The 23,929-nt window shown below is 40.4% G+C and overlaps 1 protein-coding gene across 3 annotated transcripts in view; it reads left to right on the top strand.

The window, feature by feature from the left end:
- The first annotated feature begins 479 nt into the window (after positions 1–479).
- ANKS6 (ankyrin repeat and sterile alpha motif domain containing 6) overlaps positions 480–23,929 on the top strand; it is a 41,859-nt gene continuing 18,409 nt past the window's right edge. For all 3 annotated transcript variants that reach the window (XR_005952943.1, XR_005952944.1, XM_041408125.1), the window contains exons 1-9: positions 480–1,122; positions 4,923–5,422; positions 7,671–7,715; positions 9,405–9,609; positions 13,076–13,182; positions 14,623–14,771; positions 20,502–20,712; positions 21,305–21,354; positions 22,435–22,638. Coding sequence is in view for 1 of the 3 variants with exons in the window: in XM_041408125.1 (XP_041264059.1) it covers positions 626–1,122; positions 4,923–5,422; positions 7,671–7,715; positions 9,405–9,609; positions 13,076–13,182; positions 14,623–14,771; positions 20,502–20,712; positions 21,305–21,354; positions 22,435–22,638 (1,968 nt within the window). In the remaining 2 variants the exon portion in view is untranslated. The remainder of the gene's footprint in view (positions 1,123–4,922; positions 5,423–7,670; positions 7,716–9,404; positions 9,610–13,075; positions 13,183–14,622; positions 14,772–20,501; positions 20,713–21,304; positions 21,355–22,434; positions 22,639–23,929) is intronic.

The raw sequence follows: 23,929 nt of genomic DNA, 5'->3' as shown, positions 1-23,929 counted from the left end.
TTAACCTAGCAAAGATTTCAGATTTCCTTGGGGGCTGATACTGAAGATAAGACACACAAGAAATTCACCTTTTATGCACAAAGATTTTAAACTGAAAGAGTAATCAGCACTGCCAGGAGATAGGAAATGTGTGTTTGTAGGGCAAAAGACTGAACTTCGAATCCTGTATCTCACTGAAGAGAGAGACCACTTTGGAGATAAGGAGACACAAAGTAGGACTGTGCAAGGCTGAGTATCAGGACGGAGCAGGGCCGACAGAGGGACCGAGCCCGGCTGTAGGAAGTCGCGTTGTGAAGCAAGAAAAAGGGATTGTTATGTCAGGTGAGAAGGAATAAGCCCCAAAGCGAAGGCCTGCTGCCACGACCCCGGTCAGAAAGACACGTAACGCGGAGACACTTATTGTGTGGCAGCCAGCAACGGCGCGGAACGGCGGCAGCCCAGAGCGCAGAAATCCCCTGGCGAAGGGGACAGGAGCCGTGAGGACACAGGGGCTGGCTGGACGAGGCGGGAGGACACCACTGGGGCTGCCAGCGGGGCAGGAGAGGCCCCGAGACCCCCGGCCCAGGCTGGGATAACCCTCGCCGGCTCCGAGGAGCGCGGCGCAGCCCGGCTCCCCCTTCACGCTATGCGACGGCGGCCGGGGCGCTGCGGCCGCCCTGGGCCGGCCTCCTCCTGCCGGCCGAGTCCCCTCCTCCCCGCTGCCTTCCCGGCGGCGGCGGTCGCGGGCGGCCGAGCCGCTCGGGGCCCGGCAGCGTTGCCCATGGGGGAGTGCGGGGTGCCCCCCCAGGTCCAGCTCTTCCTCCGCGCCTGCGAGCAGGGCGACTGCGAGACCGCCCGACGCCTCTTGGGGCTGCCCGGCAGCAGCGGCGGCCCCCCCGACACGGCGGCTCCCTCCTCCTCCTCGTGCGGCCCCGAGGAGACGGCAGCGGAGCCCCGCGGCGAAGCGTCGTCCCCGCCGACCCCCGCCGTGCCCGTGGACTGCACGGACGAGGCCGGCAACACGGGGCTGCAGTTCGCCGCGGCGGGGGGCCACGAGCAGCTGGTGCGGTTCCTGCTGCGGAAGGGCGCCTCGGTGCAGAGCAGGAACCACTACGGATGGAGCCCCCTCATGCAAGCGGCCAGGTACGGGGGAGAGGAAGGGAGGGATCAGGGTCGAGGTGACGGTCTCCGACCGCCATCGGAGCGTCGGCCTAGTCGGCGGCAGCCCCGGGGCGGGGAAGGAAGGGAGGGCCGCCGGGGCTCTGCCTTCCCCGCCCTCGGGTTGCCGCGGGCGCTCGGCTCCCTCGCTCTCAGAACCGCGGTCCCCGGGCCGAGGGAGGGCGCCGGGGAGCTCCGGGCGGTCAGCGTGGGAGAGAGAGAGGGCGGGCGCCATGTTGAAGGCCGCGGTGGGTTGTCGCCGGTGGAGCCCGGAGTTGTGCCGGGGGGATCGGAATGGTCACCTGTTCCCGTCCCTGGGCTGGGGTGAGGAGGGGCTGTCCACCGGTGTAGAATTGGCCGGTGTTATCCTGGGGCATTAGAAACTTTTCATGTTAAGAATATGGTGTTTGAAGCAGTGCATGTTATTCCTTGGTTAAGCCAGTGCAAAAACTGGAGCTACCTTGAACACGAAACACTGCTCTCCTCTGTGACAATAGGTAGCCTTACTTAATTTTGCATGGGTTGTTTTGTTTTTTTTTTTTTGTTTTTTTTGTCTGTCTGTATGTGGCTTTCTTACTTGTTGAAAACTGCGTCTGATGTAAAACATACTGAAGCGAGCTGAAACAATTTCCCTTGGCTTACCCATGTTTGCCTTGCTGGAGGATAGGGAAAATCATTGCTGAGGGTTTTTAATGACAAATCAGTTGTTTTCTGCATCGGTGATGCTGTCCTCTGCCTAACCCACTGCTGGGCCGTGGGTTGTTCTGTGTTGCTAATGCTGGTGTTGGTGCTTGTCTTTATTCCTACAAGCACACCTTGGGCTCACAGGCGTGTTTTGCAGGGTTGAAGGGCATTGTTGTGCTATAATAGGGGGTTTTTTGGTTTTGGGTGGTTTTTTTTTTTGTTTTTTTTTTTTTGTCTGTCTGTATGTGTCTTTCTTACTTGTTGAAAACTGCGTCTGATGTAAAACATACTGAAGCGAGCTGAAACAATTTCCCTTGGCTTACCCATGTTTGCCTTGCTGGAGGATAGGGAAAATCATTGCTGAGGGTTTTTAATGACAAATCAGTTGTTTTCTGCATCGGTGATGCTGTCCTCTGCCTAACCCACTGCTGGGCCGTGGGTTGTTCTGTGTTGCTAATGCTGGTGTTGGTGCTTGTCTTTATTCCTACAAGCACACCTTGGGCTCACAGGCGTGTTTTGCAGGGTTGAAGGGCATTGTTGTGCTATAATAGCTGAATGCTTAATCAAGAAAATAAATGGTTTTTTGTTTTTCTGGGGTTTTGTGGGGGGTGGAGTTTTTGTTTGTTTGTATTTGTTTGGTTTTTTTGTTGGTTGGTTGTTTTGGTTTTTTTTTTTTTTTTTGTAAATTTCATAACTTTGAAATACTTGGAAAAAAATAATCTGTTTCAAAGTTAACGTTTCTCTTTTCAATTAATGGCCATAGAAAGTTCCCAAAGAATGAGTCACACAGCTGGTTTCCCAGTAAGAACAAGGAAGACAAGGTTCAACAATTTGGTTATTTTATGAAGGTTTAAAAAAAAGGAAAAAAGTTGCAGAAACAGATTTTTTTTCCCCCTTAATGAAAACCATACGCTTATTCCCGAAAAACAATGAAGTCAGATGACTAAAACCCTCGCACTGATTTCAAGAAATTACTAGCTGACATTTGAAAAGTACTGCATATATTGTTGAAAAGTGTAAAGTAGAGGAGCATTTTTCTCTTTTCTTTTTAATGGATAACCAGAAAGGAAGCCCAGTGTTTGTCCAAAGGTAGGCTTCAGACTTAGGTAGCTGTTTAATTTTCTGGCTGTGATTAGTTCTATTGCAGTTGGACAGGAGGTAGCATATATGCATAAAATTAACTGTGTGCACTGGTTGCAGGCTCCACTGAGGTGATGCAGTGAGGGGCACAGGACACACCTAGGGAGTGTACAAGCTCCAGAGGCTTCCTCCTGCAACTATATACTTTCTGGAAGGAAACAAAGGGCTTTGGGGCTCGTGGTTGCTTTTAAGTGGTTAGTGGCATTCTCTGGGGTTTCCTCGACTAAGGTTTGCTTTGTTGTAATTTACAGAAGGTGCCTTCAGGGTCAAAGTTGGGTCATGCTAAGCACAACGTGCATAAGTATGCAGTAGTGCATGATGCCTGCAACAAGAGCATGACACACATCTTGTCAGGGTATTATATTTATTAAAATATGGGGTTGCCATTTTCTCACTGATAACTGGCTGGTTGGGTGTGTGGCTTGCCTGATTGCCTTTTGCTTACTGACAAACTAGCAGAGCTTCTGATAGTCAAGTGATATCAAACTAGGTTGCTGGTAAAACTGCTGTCAGAGTTCAGACAGAGTTCAGTACTCTGACCAAGTTCTTGTAGATATTCCACACAAGGAGGGTTTGGTGCCATATTTCTTTATTGGAAGCTACTTAATATTACACAGCGTTTTAATTTAGCCTTGTAATACAGCATTCTCTTGAAATCATGGCAGAAGCTTGACATAGCAACTGGAACAGACAGTCGAATCACAAGACACTATGGTACACCCATTAGCAGTCCCTGTATGCTCATCATCACAGTGTTGGGTGTTGGAAGGAATGGGTTAAACACCTCAAGACTATTGAGGAGGATTGTAAATCACTCAAGTAACCTTGCAGCCAGGAATAATTCTTGATAAGTCTTGTGTGAACTTCAGGCCATTGGTCCTTTAGCATGAACTGGTAATGGTACCTGCTTCTCCCCATCTGTATCTCTGCCTTTGTGTCTGTGTGTTGCTTTGGGGATCCTCAGGTTCATGAGATAACAAATAAATTTACTCTTTGTGTTCTAACTGAGTGAGTTTGTGACTGCCTGCTTTTGTCAACTTATGCACTGGGTATCTCCAATTATCAGGAAGGAATACCTGGCTGGAAGCCAACTCAAGCACCTTAACTTTTTAAAATTTATTTTCATTCCATTTTGGTGCTTGGTGTTGGGCTGAACTGTGTTGATGCGTCCCCCATGTTGGTCTCTGCCTGAGGAACAGAATAATTTCCATTGATTGTTTTAGGGAAAGCCATTCTCATGGCCAGTTGTCCCACTCTGCTGGCAAGCCATTTCTCTTAAAGATCCTCTCTGGTCCCCTTGGTGTTGAGGGAAGTTCAGCTAACTTTGCAACAGTGATGGCCACTCACCGTGTTCTTCTCTGAGCTTCATGGACGCATCTGTATTCACTAAGTCTTCTTCCATTGTGGGAGTTCATTGATGGTTCACAACTGGAAAACAAGCAGTAATGCAAATATAAAAGACTGACTCTCCAGTTGATAAAATGGTCTTTTTCTTCCTCAGTTAGCACTGACTGCAGTTTTTACTCCAGTTGTTCAATAGTAATGATGGTACTTAATAAAGATCTCTGGAAATAAACTTGCTTTGATCTGTTAATGTGATACAATTGTGGAAAAAGAGGATGAAACTGACACTCTGGTTTATGGAAGTTATGAGTTGGGGCCGTGCAGCAGAAAAGGAAGGTGGCACTTTGCTGCTTAGAGCAGACCACCCTCTTCAATAGATGCCTGCTTTATGAACATGGTCACTGGTGCGTGTGGAATGGTTTGGTTTACAGTCCTCAGCTGATGACTGGTGTCCTCCAGCAAAGTGCCCATTGTCACATTCAGAGGTGTTTATATGATCCCTCATAGAGTATGTATTAGTCAATTGGCAAATTTGGTAATGAAGTTTTCTAGGTTCAGAGTATGTTGGTTTTTACAATCCAAGGTGTTAATTCTCTCTTGTGTCTCTTTCTTCCAAGGTTTGGACATCTAAGCGTGGCCCACATCTTGCTGGAAAATGGTGCTGATCTCAATGCACAGAACAAGTTAGGAGCCAGTGTTCTCACAATGGCCTCCAGAGGTGGTCATGTGAGCATGGTGAAATTGTTGCTGGAATCTGGTGCTTTTGTGGACAATTATGACCACTTTAGCACAAATGTACTTAACAGCAGCAGAGATGACCTTCCTGATATCACTCCACTGATGGCAGCTGCTCAGCATGGACATGAGGCCGTGGTACGTCTGTTGCTAGACTGGGGAGCTGATTGTAACTACAGTCTAAAGACAATGGGCTGGAGTCCTTTAATGCTGGCAGCCATTAGTGGAAAGGTGAGCTTGGCACAGCAGCTCATGGAGAAGGGTGCCAATCCTGATCACTTGAATGTACTACATAAAACACCTTTTGAAATCTCTGTTGGCTTCAAACACAAAGACATGAAGGACTATTTGGAATCTCTCACAACGATTAGGCCTCAGGCAGGTATGGAATTTATTTTTTTGTTTCACTTTAGAAATTGAGGAGCTTATTTTGGCCATGATGTTCTTTGTAATTTGCAGCTGTATTTTGAAAATGTTGGAGTAGGCACACTTCAGCTGAGGTACGTGTGCCCAACTTCAGCAAATTTTTTCAATGTTAGCAGGATAAGATTCCTGTCTGTATGTGGTTATTTTGGGGACACTTTTCAAGATATTTATGCAAGCCAGCACTGGGAGGTGCTTAACAAAAGGGTTTGGAAGAGCTGGATTTTCCAGCTTTGTACTGTTTGCTATAAAACACAAGAATGTGGCTAGCTCTAGAAAGATCATTTTCCACTGCCTTATGGACATGTCCAAAACTGTTGTCTGCATTTGGTGTCATTCCTGCAGGTCAAGCTTCCCTTGTACTTGAAGAAGTAAGAACAAAAATCAGACATCTGTTTCTGCTGTAGAGAAGGTGTGAACTCAGATTTTGACTTACAGGTTAAGTTGGAACTCCAGAGCTTTCACACAGCCATACTGCCATGCAGGACTGATTCATTGTAGATGTTTGCTCATGACCTTGAGCAACAGACATAAGTTGCTTACAGTACACAGAATCAGAGATCCATGGAATTCACTAGTGTCCATGTGTTTGCAGAATAGGATGTAAGTCAGGCAGAGTTGGCCTCAACTTGAAGTATTGAAGGATTCTGTTTAAGTGGACTTGCTTTAAAGCAGATTGATGTTTGTCACCTCTGCTGAGGGGAAATTTCCGTCATAAGGTGGGTAGTAATTCATTTGGGCATAGAGGGGAGTAAAAACATTGTTCTTGCACACAAATTTTTGCATTGGTTTTTGACCATACTTCAAGTCTCCTGCTAGTGCTGGAGTCTTGAATATCCTGTAAAGAAGAAAGATAATTTCTGTCGTATGGAAGACCAGGAAAAGGAACTTTTCTTCTAATCCATTGCCATAGATAGGGTGAATTGCCTCCTAGGAGAAAGCAGCTCTCTTCCCACAGCTGTTCTCAGTAGCAAATTCACTATCTGGAATGGCTTGAATGTTACCTGCCTTCTGTCCCTGTCATTACTTAGGCTTACCCAGATCACAGTCTTTCTTTCTGGCATCTTCTCATGGTCTCCTGCTCCCTGAAGCTGCCTCTCCTCCAGGGTTTTCACATGACAAATGGAGCCTGGTACTTTACTAAACTAGTCTTTGAAATCTGTTTTACAGTGGTGAGCTCATACACACAGTTCCTTCTATAAGAGCAGTTTCTGAATCAGAAGAAAATGTAGGACCCATCACTCTCTTTCCTGGTCTTAAAATAAGAGTTTGTTGGAGTTTTTTGGGCTTTACAGCAATTGCTTTTGTTCAGCATATTAAGCTGACTTCCTTTGGAGTAAAGCTGTGAACATAAACCTTTTCTGTATTTCATAAAAATGTCAGAATTTGGCTCACGAAATCGCTCAGTGTCTCCTTGTTTTCCATTACTTTTGTTACCTCATTGATTCTGTAGGAATAATTTGTCTGTAATAATTGGAAGATAGAGGACGGTATTTTCTGGCATGACTGGAAGGTGAAAGATATGTCACTATTTTTTCCTCATCTTATATAGTGTCAGAATTTTCAAAGCACTGTTAAGCCATGTAAAAAAAATGATTCTGCGCTCAAAATATTACCATTTGTAATAATTGCAGTTCTTGTTATGGGGATGATTATCTGGGAGCTGAAGAATATTAATTCACAAGTAACAAGCTGCGTAGTTAAATTGACACTATTATTTTTGTGACCTTTCCAAATTAACCTGGAAATACTCAAGAGGAAATAAAACTGGAGCAGCTTGTAAAACTCCTTTTGAGTCACCTTTCAAAATAATCCCATACAATTAGAGTGTTCACTGTTGTACAGGGGATTTCACCAGACCACAGAACCATACTGTAATTCTTTAGTGGATATTTTAGACTTCCAGGCAGGAAAAAAAGAGTTTCCAAATACAATTTCCTGATGGAGAATGGCAATTGAAAAGCCTGTTCTAGTGCCTTATTATAATTTCTAGCTTTAGCTCTGCTCAGAGAAATATACAGATGATTCATTCTTCCCAAAGGTAATACAGAAGTTGTCAATACTTTCTTTGTTCTTATTAAATGTATGCCTAAACATATGTTTTATTGTACTTTATATTTTTAATAGTTTTTGTATAAAAATTTTACTAGAGATTTTGGCTTTTGTTTTTTTTTGATTGCTAATAGAAATGTTTATATTTCTTTCAGATGCAGAAAAGAGGCAACCTGATGTCTTCCATGCTTTGAAACTGGGTAAGTACTGCCATGATTCTTCCACCCTGTCTAGTTTTTCTAACTTCATGCTTTTTCATGCGTTTGCTAGCATGGGAAACATGATTTTTCTGTTCCTGCTCTTCACATGTGAGCTATCAAAACATCTTCCTGGGAAAACCTCAAGTCTGTTGGATTTTTAGAGTAATTGTGTGCCCTTCTTCTACCCCTGTGTTTTTTGAGATTTTGAGATGTTAGTGCCGGGTCAGAAGAAGTATCATAGGAGAGGTCAAATGAATACTGGTCAGCACATTGGGTTTTGGCTTTTTTTATTTGGCTATGGATGGCAGCACTGTTAAAAAACCAACTCGTTAGGTAAAGGAGTGTCCAGGGTTCAAAGTAAATTCTGGTGTCTCTGTAGGTTCCACGGTTTCTGTTTAACAAAGTCTGTGCTCTGGGTCTGTGTTAAAAAAAGCCAACTGCAGTCTTTTACCAAATTGGAACATACAAAAAGTAGTTATGTGCTTTTCTGTTACTCCTGTTCCAAGAAATTAGCTGAGTGGCATTGGTGGGTGTGAGTTTCAGTGAGTGCATTCAAGTGGCTGCAGGGTTTTTCTGGAATTCTGACCGACTGTCCAAGGAAAATGTTCCTGCCTGTGACTGAGTTGAAAGCAGCCTATGCTATGAAGCAGTTTACCATCTGAAGGGTTTTTTAAAGGTGACAATTTTTCCGTTTGCATGGCAGTTGATGATTTGCTTGTTCTTGCCCCTGTTCCTGTGGTGGTACACACAGTCACAGAGATCTTTTTTTTGCTTTTTTCTTCTTCCCTGCTTTTTCCTGCCATAGGGCATCAAAAAAACACAGCCATAGGTGAGCTTAAGCTCTCTGTTTAAGGCAATCCTGACTACCTCATACAATTTTTAAAAGCAGTCCTACTTCAAGATTTAGAAAAAACCCACAGCCTTGTTCAGATATGTTCAGTAACATATTTCATGCTGCTTTTTGTAATATAGACAAGAACTCAAGTGACTACCAGCTCCTTTATGTGGAAACCTGAAAATTAGATTAACTTTTAAAGAACTGTAAAGATGACTAATGACAACAAATGACTTCACTCTTGAAAAAGGAGTAGGGAAGTTTTGTATTGGAGGCGTAGTTTGAATACTGGAGGCAGAAAAAAAAACATTCTGAATATAAGAAAGTTGAGCCCTGGAATAAACTCCTTTGAGGTTATGGAATTCTATCAGTAAACGTGTTTAGAATCAGTAAACTATCTTTGTAAGAGGAACTTACTGGTCAGTGTGAGACAGGGCGTTATTCTACCTGTTTTAGTCAAGGAATGACCTCCACTACGTTTAAGAGTGCCTTTGTACCCACCTACTTTGATTCAAAAATTGTTGATTCTGTAATTGCAGCCTGTGGAAATGGAACAGGAATTTTGAAGAAAAAATCATGGTGCCTGAGCATCATCAATTTTCCTTGCAGGACATCATCTTATGGCAATTTAATAGAAATACTGCCTATTTGTGTCTTCACATGCAGGATGCACTGCAGTTTATACAGCCTTCCTTAGTCATTCATTTCAGAAAATAATTATTGTAATGGGATTGCACCATAAATGTACAGGTAGAGAAAATGAAGAAAATACAGTGCCTCATGCAATTTTATGTCAGCTGGAAAGGTGTACTAATTAACTAACATTTAGGTTATATTTTATCACTGTTTTGCAGGAAACTTTCAGCTGGTTAAAGAGATTATTGATGAAGATCTGAGTCAGGTTAATATTACCAATGTTGACGGTGCCTCTCCTTTAATGATTGCGGCTGTAACTGGACAGCTGCCCCTTGTTCAGCTCCTTGTTGAGAAAAAGGCTGATATTGATAAGCAGGATAATGTTCATGGCTGGACAGCACTAATGCAGGCCACGTACCATGGGTAAGATATATGCTCTCTTTGTGTCTAGCAGTAAAGAAGGTTAATTTTTCTTACATCCCAGTAGAAAAAAATCCTTTTTGATAATGACTCTAGAAGCAGAGAGGTCTTAAAAGAAATTAAGAGACTCATGACCGTAGTTTTTCATGACTCTTGCACTATCCTCAGCTTTTTGGAGCAGATCTGAATCATGTTTTGATCACCACAGTACGAGAAAGACATTAAACTATTAGAGAATGTCCAAAGGAGGGCAACACAGATGGTGGAGGGCCTTGAGGGGAAGCTGTGTGAGGAGTGGCTGGGGTCACTTGGTGTGTTCAGCCTGGAAGAGAGGAGTCTGAGAGGAGAACTCATTGCAGTCTACAACTTCCTCATGAGGGGAAGAGGAGGGACAGGCACTGACATCTTCTCTGTGGGGATCAGTGACAGGACCCGAGGGAATGGCTAGAAGTGTCAAGGCGAGGTTTAGGTTGGATGTTAGAAAAAGGTTCTTTGTTGAGAGAATGGTTGGGCACTGGAAAGGGCTCCCCAGGGAAGTGGTCACAGCACCAGGCCTGACAGTTCAAGGAGTGTCAGAACAAAGCACTCAGAGACATGGTGTGACTCTTGGGGATGGTGCTCTGCGGGGATTCAACAGTCTTGGATTCAACAGTCCCTTCTAACTCAGGTTATTCTGTGATTCTGTGACGTTTGGATTTTTAGAATGAGTAAAGCATTTGGGAACCTGAAGGAAGCTCAGTTAAGTACTGGGAATATAGTGCTCCAGCAGGTCCTCAGTAGCCTTGGTGCAGACTTCAGCTTACACCCTATGATGTTTTTCAGTATTATGAAAGATTCTATCACCCCTCCTGCCAGGGTTGTAAGTGTACAGGAAGTTGTGAAACTTCAAGGCAATCAGCCTTCCATGTACCACATTTTCCAGTCGTAAAACCATTTCTGTGTTCTCCTGTTCAGCCTTTAGTTTTTCTCGAGTTTTTGGAAATGCAACTAAAATAATTGTCATTTTCTATAAAGCTCCTTCCTAAATCTAAGTGGCTGCTTAGGAGTCAGACCTCAGAAATTGCCCTGGCTGGTACTTCACATGTGATGTCTATCATATACTTAACATTGTTTGAATACAGGATATTCAGTTCAGGGAGTTGAACTTTTCTTGGTTGTAGATAAGGCCCTCAGCAAGGGGAAGGTTCTCTTCAGTGGTAGTGCATTAATTGTATAAATGCAGGTATTCTGCACCACATTTTGTTTTTAGTCAGCAGATCTCCTTGGACTATATAAGTGCAACAAAGAGGAAAAATAGGAGGTCAAGTAGTCATTGCCTTGTGAAACTTTTCTGAAGTAGTTCTTGGGACCTTTATTGATCGTAGTGACAGAAGTGCACTAAGACCAGATTTTCTGGTGCAGCTGTTTAACTTAGCATCAGTCACACAGTACACAGCTGGAATAGGAGCAGCCAGCACAAAGTGATGGATAGGGCTGCTGGAATGTCCCCTTGCTGGTACTCAGATACTTGTTTGTGAAGGCACATACAAAAGTGAGTCCTGCATGTGTTCAGATACTGGCTGTTCAGTTTATTGGAGGATGGGATTATGAAAAGTCTTTTCTGTAATATATCAGTCAGTCTTCATAGTGTGAAACTTTGTAAGTTAATTTTGTTGATATGCTTAACATTTGAGGCAGTGGAATTTTGGGAGTGTTTGGTATTGTTCATGCTTAAGTAAAGCTGTCTAAAGGACACTGTCTCATTGAAAAGACCAGAAGGACATCCCAGTCCTGGAAACAAGGGTGTGGCTTCTTAGGAACTTAAGAGTTATCCATGAAGAATAAAATATGTCCCTAGTCACCCAAGACAATCCCAACATCACAGCCATCTATGAAACCCTCTCAGTGTTGTGTGGTGTCATAGGTAAGTAATGACAGCAAGAGTGACTCCAGGGACATCTGGATCAATAGAAGAGCAGCATGAATGCTGCAGAAGTACGGTGGCTGTGCTAAGTTTTACTATGATGAGCAATCACAGTACAAGTGGAGGTAGTACTTGAAATATACTTGAAATATACAAGAGCCTTGTGTGTAAAGCCACATTCGCAGTGCCCCAGTGTGTGTGGAATACCTCATGTGCATAAATACTTATCCTTGTAATTCTATACTTAGCATCTGAGCCTTTTTCTTAGCATGGAGAGTTGCAAATTTTCATAACATCTGGAAGTCTTTGGGCTCCGCAGAACCTCAGCTAACCCTTCCTCAGGACCACCAATAGTGTGAAGGGTCTCGGGCTTGAAGGAGGGAGCAGGCAAGGTCTCTCTGAACCAGAGGCACTAAAAAGTTGTGTCTCTGTGAAAGCAGAATGGAGGGATGATAATTTTAAAGAAGAGTAGGAAAGTAATAGGAAATATGCAGAGGAGCTGTGGTGAGGATAAGCAGAATTTTTGTTAGAAGAGAGGAGTAACAATCATCCTCCGTTTCAGGTTGATTTTGTGTGGAGTGAGTTTAGGAGTGGAAATATCATCTGAATAAGAAATGATGCTCTGAAGTGGACATGTTGAGATCCATTTTTCAGCTTCATTGTTAGAATTTGCAGTTACCTGTTGGTGCTTGAGAATGTTTTTTCTCTGTGTTGCTGATGCATATCAGAGTTTGATTTAATACAAGGTCAGTCACTGTTAAGGAGTTTTGATATTAAGTATATTTTCCCTAGCTTTGTCGTCTGTTCAGTTATTTCATAGGCTGAATTGAAGTATTGTTTTTAACTCACAAGGCTTGTCCTGCTTATTTACTCAGGTGTATCAGAGGGGAGAGGGGCTAACTGGGACAGGATGGTGAATGTCTTTTATGCAGCTAGCTTTGAGGAGCTTTTGTTGGAGGTGTTTGTGTTGGTTGACATTTAATTCTGATTGTTTTTGCATTTTAAACACCTCAGGGAAGTGATAATGTGCCTTCTCAATTAAAAAATTTATAGATGTAATTAGGTGAAGTACTGTTTGAAGTTTATAAGTTATCTTCAGTCAGTTTGGCTTTTCTGTGTGCCATTTCTTAATGTGCAAGTTGTGCAAATGAGGTTGCATTGAAGTATTAGTGATGGCATATGATGACTACTGAAATGTCCTTTGTCGTTCCATCTGCTTTTCTGCCCTAGGCATTAATGGCTTTCATTGGAAGGGTGTTTAGCAACATATTGCAGTCACTTCCAAAGGATCAGGTTAGGAAGCTGACTATTCAAAGGGGGCTTTTAAGGCAAACTTTGTGCATATTGATTAATGTGAGTCATACTGAGTAAATGTAACTGACAGAGGACTTGTGGGAGCCCTTGAAGAGCTTGTGAACAAATTTTACACTGTTATCTGTAGAATGCGTAAAACTGATCTCTGATTCAGGAACAATGTTATAAAAGGTTTCAAATGGAGTATTGGGAGCTTCTTTCTTCATTTGCTTGTTCTTTAATATGATCAATGCCTTTTTTTCTCCCTTAAAGAAACAAAAATGTTGTAAAGTATTTGTTAAATCAAGGAGCTGATGTTAACCTTCGTGCAAAAAATGGATACACAGCTTTTGACCTGATAATGCTGCTGAATGATCCAGGTATGCTATTTCAAAATGCTGTGGAGAAATGTACAATCTAAACAAACATACTTTCCTTCCAATCTAGAAAATACATTGCAGTTGCTGGGATATATCCTCTCATGTCTAGGCTGGAATGGACCAAAAAAGGACCCTGTCTGAAAGTGGTGGGGTTTAAGTTAATTGGTTAGATGAATGTATAAGTTTATGGGATAACAGATTTTGTGCATTCCTCTTGCCTTTGGTTCTGAAGATGCTTGAAAACTGTGCTTGTGTGTCACCAGAGCCAGATGAGTGGCAGTTGATCATGGAGGCACTGGTATTCTGTAGTGTCATTAGTTCAGAGCTGTGAGCTGGAGCTAGAAATTGCCCCTTGACAAAGAGCAGCAAAGGGACAGGAAAAAGAGAGTTCTGGTCCAGTAGGAACAGAACTAGGGAACTCCTGGCTGAACCTCCAGCTAGTTCTGTAAAGGCTGAGAATAAATCACACCTCAGGGTTCAAGTTGTTTGTGTGGGAGTGCTGTAGGACAAGACAGCATGCTTTGGGGAGGCTTGAATGAAAGACATTTAGTTTTTGTTACAATTTGTTTTACATCTATAATTTGTTATTGTTAACCTTCCTTGGTACCTGAACTGATTTATCTGAAGCCAAAACCCATTACTGCTAATGAAGTCTCTGAATTTACACATTATGGTGGTCTTGGTTACTAGATTGTTTTCTGTGTCAAAAGTAGATCATTAATAGTACAACATTTTAGACAATAAATACAGAGAATTATTTTAGAACTAACTTCTGTGACAGAATAGTTTGTCTTGCTACTTCTTTCTCTTGTTCAGTTTTCTATGCCTTTCTGAAAATCCTACCTGACTTCTGTACAAAAAGCAGATTTACAGAATTTTTTTTTTTTGCTTTCCTGTCTCCTGTCATGCTTGTTCTTTTTTCATCCTCTTACTGTCTTACTTTATTTCTTACTTCTTTTTTGTCCATCTTTTTTTTCTTACCATTTCTTTTCAGTCCCTTCATTGTCCAGGCTGAACATCTTCTTTCTCTTTGGGATTTACTTTCGAACTTCTTTTCTGCAACCTACGCTTGAAGAAAGAATATTCATTTTTCTCTACTCTCTACTGTGCCAGGTGAGAAAAGGGAGCATCTCAATATTGTTCTTAACTTGTAAAAAGTATGAGAGAGGGCAGTTCACTTGGTCACACATGACTGATTCCAGCTGAGTAGTATGCTTATTTACATACCTTTAGAGAGATTATAAGACTGCAGCCCAAATTGTGGGGAGAAGACATGGGAAAATAGATCAAGAAAGAAAGGTTTGGGGGTTCATCTGCTTTGTGTTTGAGAGGTACATCAATTGCTACTCGTATGTGATTTACAGGGAAAATGTCAGTGGATCGGTTTTAATTTGGGAAAGCAAAACAGGCCAAACATTGTCTTAATTTGATTCCTTTTAGATACAGAGCTTGTAAGGCTACTGGCATCAGCATGCATGCAAGTAGATAAAGACAAGAATAAACTGAACAACAGATCATCTCTGCCTTGTTCCAGAAGTAGGCAATCCTTAAATGTCCCAATGTTGCCAGATGACAAAGGAGGCCTAAAGGTAAATGTATTCATTCTTGATAAAAACTCATTAATTCCTGTAATGTATAAACAGAAAAAACAATTGCTAAGAAGGGTTTTGGATCTGATATGTAACTGGGTTTGTTGGGGAGTTGTGTGTGTTTCTAAATTCCTTGTTGACAGTGTTCTGGTTTTGTGGAGCATAGCACATATTCAACTTCCTTTTCATCAGGTGGCGAGGCAGTGGGAAGAGTTTGCATTGAAGCATTTCAGTGCCTAGAAATAGATCTCATGATTAAGTGGAGGGTACCATGTTCATAAGTTTGGAACTCAATTTCCATTATGATCTTGCTTTTAAATCTGGACAGAGGGTAGACTCCTTCATAACCATAAATGGTAACAGGCTATTGACATTGAAAACTAAAAAGATCATAGCAGAGATTTTAATATGAAGAGTTGTGGAGGAGCGTGTACTTTGGGCTTACATGTCATCTGGCATGCTGTATCCTTAACTCAAAAATGGTGGTGTTCCAATAGGAAACAACATGGAGTTAGAATAAGTGTATCCCAGCTAAACAAAGATACTTCAACTTTCATTGACTGCAAAAGAGAAGGAAGAAGAGTTAGTTTTGTTGTAGTTGCCATTGTTGTTGCCTTTTTCCGGGCATCAGTTTATTTAGTGAATAATCTTTCATTATGGTGTATGTGTGGTGTACCTCAGAATTTCCTGGAGTCTGTGATGTCGTCCCTTAAGTATAAATATTACCAGGATCTTGAAAAAAGTCATGTTAATTTCCAGGCTATTTTTGACATGAATTTTAAAGACCATTTAAAGTTCTGCTTCAGCTCAAATCTGTTTTGCAGTTTTAATTAAGAAGGAACATGTTGTTTTCATATGATTATGCTACTGCTTCAGCTCAAATCTGTTTTGCAGTTTTAATTAAGAAGGAACATGTGGTTGTTTTCATATGATTATGCTGTCATTCAATATGACACAACTTCATTATCAATTTAGACTGAGCTATTTGAGTTAGATGGGAAATTGTCAGAATAGCTTTTGGCTTTATGGAATACCCATCAACAATGGATTGGATTGCAACCCTTGCAGTGTTATGACTCAAAGCCTTGAATTAGGGTCATAAAAGATTGTGAGGTGACAAAAACCCCAACTATTTGCCAGTGATAAGGATATAGACACAATTATTGACACGAATGTAATATTCTGGAATATTTAAATATTTGGCCTCAAAACTACAGAATATTGCCATAGTTACAAGTCATAATCAAACTTTTTTTTGCAGCAAAATTTGTATTCTGTATAGTTCTAAAAAAAATACAACCTGTAAGCTTATGTAATCCGTTCTTCCATCACTTCTTAATGCTCTACTAATCAGCCTGTCTGACCATTAGTATCTTACATGTCTTACTCTTCTTACAAATATTCAAAAAGGGTAAAAATGATATTTTCAGATTTTCTGGCTGGAGGGCAATGTCATAACAATCATGTCTCTTTGGGCCAGCATATGAAGAGAGGGCTGTGGTGAGTGGACCTCTCCTGGAATTTGTAGCAGCAGTGTTTCCATGTGGACAGCTGCTCAGTGATGAGCTGGAGCTGTAGACAAAAGATACTTATGGCAACGGCCAATACAGCATTTTTTGTCTAGATCAGTGCAAATGACTGAGTGTGGGGTCTACAGGATCATGGAAATATGAGAATGAGAGGGAATTCGTGAGGCTTACTTGCCTTAGCATCAGGAGACAGAATAAACACGCCAATAACATCTTTGACAGATGTTCAGTTTGCTCTTCTTTCACTGTGGTGAACAAGATTTCCATATCCCATGGTTTCTCCATCAGCACCCAATTCCACTGCTTGATACCTTTTTGGGTCAGAATTTTTTTCACTCTGAATTTTTTTCTTTTGTTGCCCATTAAATTGATTGCGTCTTGTTCAGTGGTCACCTTCATTTTTATGAGAATTGTATAAATACTTAGAGAACTATAATATTCAGTCTTTTTTTTTCTAGTCTAAACAAAATTGCTTAACACAAATTTCCTTGTTTGTGTGTTTTGATTCCTAAACTTTAGACTGTTTCTAGTTTGTATGTTATCTGTCAAGATGAGGGTTCTAAAATGAGTGATGAGATTCTGACCAAGGTCACATTACCCCTTAGTGGCCTACAAAAACTACATCACAGATGTGTTTTCTGTTACCAGTGAAATTCACTTTTTTTTTTTGCAGCAGTAACACTGTGCATCTATACTTAGTTTCTGCTGTGTTGTGACTGATTTTTTTTTCTTTAGTACACCTGCTTTGTTCCTTGCTTTTTTTCCCTTCATTAATACACTTGATTTCTTCTGTCATGCCAGCTTGACCTCTACTGAAAAATGTCAATTTGGCAGTGTTTAAATTTAGAGCATTAAAGGTGCTTACAAAACTGTCTAGATGGTTGTCTTCCATAGACTGCAGAAAAATATGTTGTGTTTCATTGTTGCAGTTTTTAGTGAACATTCCCAAACCTATTGCACAAATTTTCTCCCAGTTTGAGATCAAATAATTCTCAATTTGTCTCATTTTTTGGCTCTGGTCTTTTCCCTTTATTATTTTTACTTGAACCATATTTTTCTCAAGTGTTTGATGAATGCTACATGAAATAGCAATAAAAGCTTTAATAAAGTCAAGCTGCATTCCAGCTTTTCCTCCCTTCTGCTCACTTGACTGGTTACTCTGTCAAAAGGAGATTCATTTGGTAGAGTTTATTTTCAACAAATCTATGCTGGCTGTGACTTAGGAGCTGTGATGACATGTGAAGTTTTTTCAGTTATGCCTTTTCATGGTAAGCATTTTAATCAGTCAGTTTTTCCTTTTCAGTAATTGTATGTAATTTGCCTTTTGCCTGATTTCTGTAACTTCTTCCATACTTTTTAGTGAAGATAATCAATATTTAGTCAGAGGTCATGTTGCCTATAATTAACCTGGGGTAATTTTAATCAATATTGTCTGGTTCTAATTTGTGTAAGCTCATTTAAATACTCTGTTAAGCAAATGCACATATATTCCTGCCTTCCTCCTGTTAAAGGTACTCATACTAAAACACCTGATTACAGGTAGGCTGCTTATAAAGTTTAAAGAAAATAAATGCTTTTCAGTCTCACCTCTTCTTTGATCACTTTTGTCTTTAACTAGTAGACTTTTTATTTTGTGATGTGTTTCTTTTATTTGTAATTAGTGCGCAATATTGGCCCCTGTGCCTTTACCTGCTGATAACATAGTGGGTATTAATGATCTCATTCTTCACGTCTATCACGCAAGAACTGTTAACTGCTTTGTTTCTTACCATTTCTCATGGCCTCTGTGTGAATCAACACAAGTGGGTAACCAAGGCAACCACCAAGCCACAGCTGAAATGTAAGGAGAAGATTTACTTTGTTACCTCAACAACAAGGCTGGGTGCCAGAGACACACAGGGACCCAGGCTCCAGTGGGTTTAGTTAGTTCATCCTAGAACTGAAGGCTTTGGGTGTTGCTTTGAGTGTGTTACCTCTGCATGGGAATTCTGCTTCTCCAGTCAGGCAGACAATGAACACACTAGGCTAATAAATGGAGTTTTCCACACCTACATTTTTAGCATTCCCAGCTGAAAGGTCACTGAGCAGGAAGCCTTCTCTTCTCCTGTTTGATTTTAACCCTTTCCTCCCAACAGCCTCAAAACCAAACTTGTCCCTTTTCCATATGCAAAAAATTTATATCTTTTTTTTTCTTCCTGCCTGTTCTTCAGGCATTTACACTCTCACTGTCAGTATTAGAGCAGTGTGAATTACCACATTCAGTTTCTACTTTAGATTGAAATTGTTTGACAGCAGAGATTTCCAGTTCTCCCTCTTACTCTTTTATTCCTAGCATTGTTACAAATGTCTAAGGTATTTCTGAAATGGCAACACCATTTTTCTAGTTCTTTGAAACTGTTGCCTTCTTCCATTACTGCTAGATTTCAGCCTTTTTTTAGACGCTATTTTTAACCAGAAACGATTTTTTTTTTTACTTGAATGCCTCAGTCTATTTAAAGCCCTTACAGCTTCATTACATGTGTGATGTGGTAGGGGTATATGGAGAGGCTGCAAACTCCTACAACAGCAAACTAAAAACTCCAGAGATCAGACCATCGTACTGTGAACACCAGTAGACAAGATGAACCTCTCCATTGTCATTACTTTCTTGCCAGAGAGCAGTGGTTTTTGTCTGGTAACATTGTGGATGTATTTACTCCATTTTGGGTTAATTTGTGGTGTGAGTGTGAATTCAGAGAGCAGAAGCACTGTGAGCAGGAGTAACAGAAATAATGGGCAGTTAGAAGTGATCTTTCTAACAGAAAGCAAGGTAGCTTCAGTGACCAAAACCAAGAAGTGCAAGCACTCTCTTCTGTAAGCTCGTTATGTTAAAACTAGATGAACTTCCAGTTCCCTTTGGAAGGTGAATAAATGTTGAACTGTGGGTTTTATTGCTTTCTCAAAGCTATTTGTCTCACTTGCCTTTTTTCATCAGATCTTTGTTGCTGAAAGTAATGGAAATCTTTATTAGTTGTGACAGTAAAGATATACAGAGGTCTGAGAACTCTATACATTACTAATGTTCTGTGCAGATCTAAAATGTTTTTCATGGTCTTCTGCTACAAGTATTAATATGTAGAGGATAAGTATAAAAAAGTTGCAAAGACATATATCAGTGAGTAGTTGAAAAATATTAAATGCCAAGAAGAGAGAAGAATATGTATTGTGAGAAGGGGTTGTTACCTGAATTTGCTATCACCTAAAGCTACCCTGATGAAGTGTTGTTAGTTTAACATTATTTTTTTAAAAAAGTCTTCCAGAAAGAGAAGAAGAAACTTTACTAAAAAACAATCAGAAGGTACTTACAATCTGATTCACCTAGAAGCTACGTAATTTTTGGTGCAAATGGCATAGGTTTTGTATAGTCCAGAGAAATATCTTGCTGAAAACTTGAAGCAACTTGCACTGTCTGCCTGTAAAAATGTGGAAGTCTGTGAATATTTGAATAAACTTCATTTTGAGAAAAATCCTTTTGCATAACAGTTTCCGCATATGTGGTATCTGTATGGATGGAGGTTATAGGTACATAGTTCTAAGGTTTATGTTGTTTTCACAGCTGCTATTTCCTTGCCTTGCTCTTTTTCAGTTTATAGTCTTCCCAGTCTGGTTAAATTATCTGTATAGCAGCACTGTATGGATTGTGGGTCTTTAGTTTGACAGAAATGCTATCAGAATTCTTCTGGTTTGCGACTGGTTTTGAAAATCTCGGCGAGAAGCTTTGATGCATATTGCATAAGCTCATACAAACACCTCTAAAAAGAAGAAAATAGTGATGCCACTCACTGATTCCAGAGAGAGTAAAAATCAATGGTGAAATTGGAAGTGAATGGGAAAAATAAATATTTTCTATGTAGCTGCAAAAAATCCCTATTCAAATTGCTCTAATACTTCTATCTACTTTGGCTTTCCAGATATTGTGGAAAAACATTTTAAAATATTTTCCAGGTAAAAAATAATGGAAGAGTTAATTATTACACATGCAAATTACACTGAAGGATTCTGTTGGTAACTGCAAACCACTTTAATATTGCTTTTTAGCTTATTTCAAAAAGTCCTTGGTAAAATTATCGCTTCTGTAAGGATTGCTTAATTATGCATCTCTTTTTATCTTTTTTTTTTCTTTTAGTTGGAATTAAATTGTTGTGTATTCTTTTCAATCTAGTCCTGGTGGAGCAGAATGTCCAATCGGTTCCGCAAGCTGAAGTTGACTCAGACATTGCGCCATGGATTTCCTTCTAATCAGTTTGTGCCTTTTCCGGATGAGACTGAACCATCATTAAGTTCCACTATAAAAGTAGCCTCACAGGGTGATACAGACATCTCTGGAAACCTTGATGCTGCTACAGCTTGGAACACAAATAATAAAGCTAGTGGTAAAGGCAGAGTTGTCTTGTGGGAAATGAGCTCTTGTGGGGTGGTCAGGATGATATTATGTCTGATTTATTGGTTTAGTTCTGCTTTAGCTTAATATAAGTGAAAAAATGTAACATAATTGTAGTCTGTAGGAAGAGAGGTGTTTGTACTCATTGTTGATCATGCTGAGTGCAGTAGCATTTAAGCAGGAAAATACTAATATAACCATGTTACTGTTCTGTAGTAAATGCCATTAAATTAAGACAGGTCACTGAAAAGTATTGGTATCTTCCATAAACTAATTTATGTAATGAAGACCAATTTATTTAAGCAAATAAATAAATAATTCTGAAAAGAAGAAAATTGGAAAAGCCCAGTTTGTAAAGCACATATACTGAAATTGTACAGCTCTCCTTGAAAATCCCCCACTGTCTGCAATGCAAAGTAAAACATGACTTAACTTTAGCTGAGGTGTATGAGAGTGTCACTGGAAATCCTCATACTGTGTGCATACTGAGGGTAAAGCTGTTGGTTGTTTAAAAACAATGAGCTAGCCTTAGAAACATAAGTAGAAACATGTAAACAATAAATAATAATTTGTGTATTTTTCAGGTGCAAACACTGTCAAAGGAGGAAAGGACGATGAATTATTGAAAACTATGGTATGTTGCAGTGTTCTTGGTGTTTCAGTCTAATTCAGAGGGTCATGTGGCTCCCATAAGTTTTACAGTCTTTTGCCTCCTGTCCAAGTCACTTCTAGAAAAAGAGCTTTTTTATAGTCACTAGACATGAACTGATAGGCTTTGATATACCAGTAGTTCTTAGACTAGAAAGTACTAAAAGTAATGTGATATGGAAGCTGTACTGACCTCTTTCAAGAGTTACCCATACCTTTGTTTGATCAGCAATGAAATAGTAAAACAGATGGAGCGGCTGCTTAGTTGCTGACAAGCAGTATGAAGTGAGGAAAACATGGATAGAACATGGTACAAAGTGTGAAATTACTAGTAGAGGCAACTGTGAAATATTTCGTTTGGGAGGTGTATTTGTGTTATTCTATTTTTTTGTTATGCTGTAGCTTTATGTTCCCCTGCATGAAATACTTGGTTTGGGAGGTGTATTTGTGTTATTTTATTTCTTCTTTTGTTATGTTGTTGCTTTATATTCCTCTGCAGCTTACTCCCTGGTGATGTCAGTAAATTTGGCTGGTTATTATCTTTATGTTCTTTTGTAAGAAGTTTGAGTTCTTTTGTAAGAACTTTTGATATGACTGACTGACAGAACTCCAGGGAGCAAAATCAGTTGTGTTTTTATCTGTTTCTGCAGTACACATACAGCAGGAACATGCAGTTGCTGTTTCCAGTCATCCTGTCTGGGAGTACAGAGAGGACTACATTGTTATTTCTTTGGAAATTGGTTGTTATTCTTGTGAAAGTCAACTTGAGCAATATTTAGCTCAGTAAAGAAAGAGACAGTTTCTGTCACTTAATGAGCTATATTCATTGCATCAAATGAATAAGCATAATACTGGGGGGTGCCACAATGTTCATTGGTTTTTCTCTCTTGGTGTTATGTATTGTACTTCTCCTCAAATAGTACATTTATGTCTCATTTCTGTTCTGTTTAAATGTGTTTTCATCTTTTTGCTTAACTTAGTATTTTGAAACACATCACCAGGTCCCAGTAAACTTTGTTAAGAAGTGACTCTTTCCCCCCACCTTTTCTTTGTTCCCCTCTCTCAGCTGAGGAGTACTGCTCCATTTACCAGGCTGCCCAGTGATAAGCTGAAAGCAGTGATACCACCTTTCTTACCACCCTCAAGCTTTGAGCTTTGGAATTCTGACCGAACCAGACTCAGCAAAGATGGCAAAGCTGAACAGATGAGAACTGCCTGGCCACAGAGAGCAGTCAAGCACGATTTTAACAGCAGTGGGAACTCTGATATAGTAAGCAAACTAAATGTGTATGAAAATACTGTGTTATGCCCTGGCCCTGTTGGCTGGTGAGCCGCTCTGTTTCTGATTAGAAATACTTTTAACCCACTGTTTCAGCAATGGCTTGTCCATTTAAGCAGTGCTGCTTAGGAAGAATGCACATCAGTATGGAAGGAACATAATGAAACAAAAGTTCTGTATGAAGTGAAACAACATACAGAATTGGTTTTTTTAATTTCGTTTGGTTTTGAGGGGTTATTGATTTTGTGTGGTTATTTGTTTTGTTGGGGATTGCTTTGTTTGTTTGTTGTGGTTTTGGTTTTGGTTTTTTTTGGTTGTTTTTAGTTTTTTGGGTTTTTTTTTTTGTCTGTTAACAAGAACCATCAACAATGTGGTAGAAACTGCTCTGATTTGAAAAAAGACTAGGGACAGTAAAAAAGATTGAAAATTGCTCAATTTTTAGGAACTGAGCAGGAGGGAAGAAATATCAGTAAGACCAATATACAGACATAATATTCTGAAAGATTAGCAATAGATAAAATTGTAGCAAGTAATGATCAAGTGGGCTTGAAGGCACTCAGCTTTAAATTGGAAGTACTGTAAAACTGGAAAAAATCTTGATTATTTCTGGTTTTATATAGAAGGAGCTTGCCTGATTCTGCAGTGTTTTCAGTGAAAATGCAAACCAAGAGAAAAATAGGTGGTTTGTCTTGAGATAGGAAATGAAACAACCTTGACAGCCTTCTCTTTCATAGTTGGAGAAAAAGGAGAAGTGCTTACTCCCCTAACTGTAGACTGTAATAACTAGATGTAGAGAAGACCAGTCCAGAACTGTGTTTCAATGTCAGTTTTAGACATGGGACAGTGAAGACATTTAGGAGGAATTTTTTTCCTCTTTCCTTTTTTTATGTGGACACTAGCTTAATACCAGTAGAGGTGATTTAGGTGGAGTAAGGCAGTATAAGGAAAGTGACATAACAGGAAGGCATGTGTTTATCACCCCAAAAAAGATGGTTGTAGTAACATAACTGGATAATTAGCATGTATATAAAGTGAGGAGCAGGGAAAGTAGGGGAGGACTAGCCATCAGTCCTTCTGTGAGGAAAGAAGGGTCTTGCTGAAGGTATGGGAAGGAGGGAAACAGTTAGTCGGAGATGGAAGAAGTGTTTTGAGAAACAGAATAAGAAACATTAAAAAGCTGAGCTGCAAAAGCTCATATGTGAAGTGGCTGACAGTGGCCAATGGTGTAAAAGCAAAAGAAATGAAGGGGAATGTGGCTGAGGATTTGGATAGTGTATAGCTA

Source organism: Onychostruthus taczanowskii, unplaced genomic scaffold (assembly GCF_017590055.1).
Source record: "Onychostruthus taczanowskii isolate IOZ18803 unplaced genomic scaffold, ASM1759005v1 scaffold29, whole genome shotgun sequence".
Taxonomy (NCBI): domain Eukaryota; kingdom Metazoa; phylum Chordata; class Aves; order Passeriformes; family Passeridae; genus Onychostruthus; species Onychostruthus taczanowskii.
This window is presented reverse-complemented; position numbering and strand designations above follow the sequence as displayed.